Source organism: Neolamprologus multifasciatus, chromosome 9 (assembly GCF_963576455.1).
Source record: "Neolamprologus multifasciatus chromosome 9, fNeoMul1.2, whole genome shotgun sequence".
NCBI lineage: Eukaryota > Metazoa > Chordata > Actinopteri > Cichliformes > Cichlidae > Neolamprologus > Neolamprologus multifasciatus.
The window spans coordinates 21700628-21705432 of record NC_140447.1 but is presented as its reverse complement, the minus strand read 5'-3'; the positions used below and the strand labels follow the sequence as shown (position 1 = coordinate 21705432).

At 42.3% G+C, this 4805-nt stretch overlaps 1 protein-coding gene across 1 annotated transcript; it reads right to left on the bottom strand.

Annotated features, from left to right (window-relative positions):
- Positions 1-3467: 3467 nt before the first annotated feature.
- Positions 3468-4805, bottom strand: sox32 (SRY-box transcription factor 32). Its single transcript, XM_085173614.1, is given in 2 exon segments — positions 3468-4144; positions 4293-4805. Coding segments are annotated over 2 exon segments (984 nt in total). The 5' UTR covers positions 4600-4805.

The following is a 4805-nucleotide window of genomic DNA, read 5'->3' as shown; positions in this document are numbered from 1 at the left end:
GAATTACAGCATGTTTGACATTTCGAGATTCCTCACATTCTTCACCGGTGATAAACTCCCAGTACGCTTCTGTAAGCCTACCGGCGCAATCCAGATGCAAAAATAACCGGGGAAGAAGATGACATAAAATATTTTGCAGATGGTCCAGAAATTCAGACCTGAGACTCTTGTAATCTGTGAACACTTCACATATTTCTTGCGGTTACTGTCATATGTGAAAATTGAAGCTTGATGTAGGTGATGATCTCACTTTAATTCAGGTTTAAAGATGATTTAAAAAAAAATACTTTCACTCTAATAAATCAGAAACCTGATAAAACATAGGCCTGTAAATATTTAAGTTTCATAAAACTAACAAAGATATCTGAATTGCCCATCTGACATTTCCACCGCTGTTTATTGTTGATGATATTTTCACCTGAAACACTGATATCATCCAGTTGTTTTTCCTTCAGGAAGTTCCTGCAACTGCTCATTAATTGTTGCTGAGGGGCCAAAGTTTGAGAAAAACAAGCTGCACCACCAGCTCCAAGTTTAAGTTAACTTAAGAGGGAAAATAGGGGCTGAGGGTAGATTTTATTGTTGCATTAATGGACCGTTCTTGCACCGAATGTTTGTGCGCTACCGTGTTTTTCTGCATTTCGCCTTGCCGTGTTGTTTTGCAATATTGTCATGGGAGTTGAACTGACATCAGATTTCTTCCTCTCATTCAGGTGGCGGGTGGACTCTAGCACTAGATCTTCATTTTCCTAATCAGCTCTTCTGCTCTCTCCTCCAGAACGGGTCGTCCTTCCCTCGACCTTTGTGCTCATCCATTTCCTTCCAACTCTTTTAAGATTTCTTGTCCTTTTCACTGACTCATGATGTTTCCTTATGCAGATCCCTTTTAGCCAGGCACATTTAAGTAAGGACGTATTGGTTGTACTTAGCCTGTTAGGGCCACCTTTAGTACTATGTTGAAGCTTTTTGCTGCAAAAACATCCTCAAATACTCTATAGGTTTCAGAGCCAGGACATTTTCAAGGAGCAGGTAAGAATATATTTGCTTTGGAGTTTAGTTTCAGTGGAGTCGAGGAGCATTTTATAAATAAACTGGGAGTCCATCCAGCGTATTTCACGTGTCTCACTCCTGTCACAGCTGGAAGAGGCTCCAATCCGTTCTGCAACAATGACCATTACAGGCAGCAGAAAATAAATAGATGCCTTATATTATTTTGCAACAATATTTTGCAAAAGTTGACTATTTTCACGTATAAATAAATGTTTTCAGTGTCTTTAAAGTGAGTAGTTACCTGTCAAATCAAGATGATTAACACTTGAGAATCTGTCAAAGTCTTATAATAAGTTTTGCCAGTGATCCAATAGTCTAACAACTACAGTGACCAGGTAGCAAGCTTAATGAGGAACCACGGCTGCAACCACACAACATTTTCATCCCTCTTCCCTCCAAACCAGGCTCACGTGACGCCTCGTGACCTATTACATGTTTATTATGTGAAAGCGGTGCAGCACAAGAGTTTAAACATAATTTTTGGTTGGATAATTGTTTTGAAACACTGAAAAGAAGTACTAAGTAGTAACATGCGTACAGATGAAGCTTATGCATAAGTCTAATCTAACTTTACATCACTTCCACTTTCTCATGCTGTCAAGCTGATTGTGACATCACTGGTATGGTCCAATCATCTTTCTTCTTCAAAGCAATCAGCCTTCACTTCCCGTACATTAAATCTCACTGCACATCTGTCATTCTCTCTTGCAGACGCCTTAATGCAACCCACCTCCTCCCCATCTCTGCCTCTCCCTCATCAGTCAGTCTCCATTTAAGCCTCCATCTTCATCTCCACCACCATTGTCTAGACTCTGGGGGGGTCCTGCCCTGATCCCTGTCACCGCTGGGATCACGTTCTGCTGTGATGGGCCATCATTCCTTTTAAAGATCTCTCCTTATTGAAGTACTTTTAGTTTCTGGAGATTTCAGGTTTCAATCTTGTGGTCTCGGACATGTTTTTGTTTGTTTTTTGGAGACTTCAGGCCTCTGTCCCCTCACATTCATCCAGCACAGAGTTCAACCTCGAGGCTCTGACACACAAAATATGGGACGGGAAGTAAACATTTTCCTAAATGGGTAAACATTTGGCAGCCAAAGTCATATGAGTTTGGAGATATGTCGATTTTTGGGGCATATTTTTAGAGCCTTTGTGAAATGTTTTAAAATGAAACAGGAAGTTGGGAAGTTTATAGCCCCGCCGCCCACCCTACTTCCTTCGCTCAGCCATGAAAGACATGTGGAGAGAGATAAAACAGTGTGTCAACAGACTGCCAGAGGCTGGCCAGTATAGCTCTGACACAGTTTAATGTTACAGATATTTAAAATAGTTTGTTATCTGCTTGTACACCAGTTTCTGCTGTGACTAAGGCTTACATGTGCTTTATAAACCATTATTAATCATTTAATTAACCTTTAAATGCTGATTAAGAATTATAAAGAGGAAAAATCACAGTAAAAAGTTGCAAGGTTGCAAAACAACACCGTGGCCACTTTAAAACCTCGGCCAAATAATACTATCATTGAACCGTTTCCTCACCTGGCTTATGTGTGCCCAGCCCAATTTTACTCTTTAAGTGTGTGTGTGTGTGTGCTTGTGTGTGTGTGTGTGTGTGTGGGGGGGGGTATGTATCCATGATCGTTTATGTTAATGAGAGTGTGGGGAGTGAGTTGGAGGGCGGGGTGTTCTGCTTTTAACCATGTAAAGCACTTTGTGCTACATTTTTGTATGAAAAGTGCTTTATAGATAAAGATTGATTGATTGATTGATTGATTGAATCAGCACTCTTTAAGTGTGTGTGTGTGTGGGGGGGGGGATATGTGTGTATTCACATCGTTTATGTTAATGAGAGTGTGGGGAGTGAGTTGGAGGGCGGGGTGGGATGGGCTGCTTTTAACCATGTAAAGCACTTTGTGCTACATTTTTTGTATGAAAAGTGCTTTATAGATAAAGATTGATTGGTTGATCGATTGAACCATTTGATCTTCATTATAAAAGGCTCAGTGGAGAATATGTACAAGCCAAAAATGTTTGTGTTTATTTAATAAAATAAAGACATTAAAAAAATGCCCAAAAGCACAAAGTTTATTTACCAGCATGGATTTTAACAAAATCTGCAGGATTCATTCCTCAAGTTACTGACATTGATTATTTTAAAGTTTAAATTAATGTAAAAATAATCATAGTTTTCTATCACCGTTTTCGATTTAAGATCTCAACAACAACATGATCATTAAAATGAATTTGTTAATTATTATTTCCATTATATTTTAAATGACATGGCATGGAAGGACAACACACTCAAGATCTACGAACAGAACTTGACAAAAAAACATTTGTAACATATATTATGACACCAGATGCTATCTGGCATTATAATTGGAATATAATTTAAATAAATATGCCATTCTGAACTGTTTCATGAGAGCAAGCGTCTGGGTATGTGACTGCTTTGCTCTTAGTAACTGCTGGGATCCACTGACTCGGGCCTCTGGAGGCTTGGACCCAGGTACTGTTCAAACTCGCTGCGATCCAGATCATACAGCATGTCAGCCTTAACCCGTTCTAAGTAGAACTCCAGGGATGGCCCAGGAAGGCACTGGGAGCCTCCATAGACCCTGAATTCCCTCTGATTCCCAATGGGAGCTGCAGGACTGGAGAAACCTTCCTGCATGTGGCACTGCTGAGTGTCAAAATACCCTTGAGCCTGTGCAGCGTACGCAGGAGGGTTTGAGTACATGATAGGATTATTTCGGGCTGTGGCTTCTTTTGCTTGGTCTGGGAAGTCAGCGGTGTTTGCATAGCTGCTGTGACAAGGGGTGTAGTTAGCTGAAGAGTTTGGGAAGGTGTGTGCATTTTGGAAAGGCTGCTGGTGATTCTGGAGCAGGTAGGTGAGGTTGTAGGGGGGTCTGAAGCCTGAGCTGCATAATGAAGGTGTCGATGCTTCTGAAGTCTTGGGGCTTTTCTTATGCTGCTTCCTCCTGCGGGGTCTGTACTTGTAGTTAGGATAGTCAATGGTGTGCTGCACTCTTAGACGCTCAGCCTCCTTCATGTAGGGACGTTTTTCAGCCAAGGACATGGCTTTCCAGGTTTTCCCTGCAGAATAACACAGCAGTAAGAGCTCTATACATTGACTAGCTTGATAAAACTGACCTTTGACTAATAAAATAAAATCCCGGTTTGAGGCCATATCTGAAACATGTTGTGTTATTTAAGAAACAAAAGACACAACTTATTATTTTACCTAGTATTTTGCTCAGGTCGGTGTTTTCCAGGTCTGGGTTGAGCTGTGCCAGCCGCCGGCGCTCCTCTTTGGTCCAGATAATGAAGGCGTTCAGGGGCCTCCTGACCCTCTGCTGTGCCGCAGCAGATTTGGGTTCGGGGCTGGTGCAGCTGGAGTCCGAATTCACCGACAGCGGGCTAGAAGGCCCTGAACCCGGGGAACACACCTGGGCCATCGGGTCTCCGTCTGCAATTGGCAACTCTTCGCTTTTGAAAGCGGAGCTGTTCGTGCAGAACTGGAAATCTGCGGGGTCCTGACCGAAGTACATGTTTGCAGATGGCTCTGTTGCTGGCTGTCATCCTCCTGATGATGAAGAGTGATATATGTGGGCGCTCCTCCAATGGGAGGCCAGGAGGAGTGGATTTAAGGTGTGAATTCCAGGTGTGTTCTCAGGTCTGTGACCCGGCGACCCAATCAACGATTTTACGATTTTACTTCAGATTGGGGTCCGTGTAGAGTCTGTCTAAACCCCAC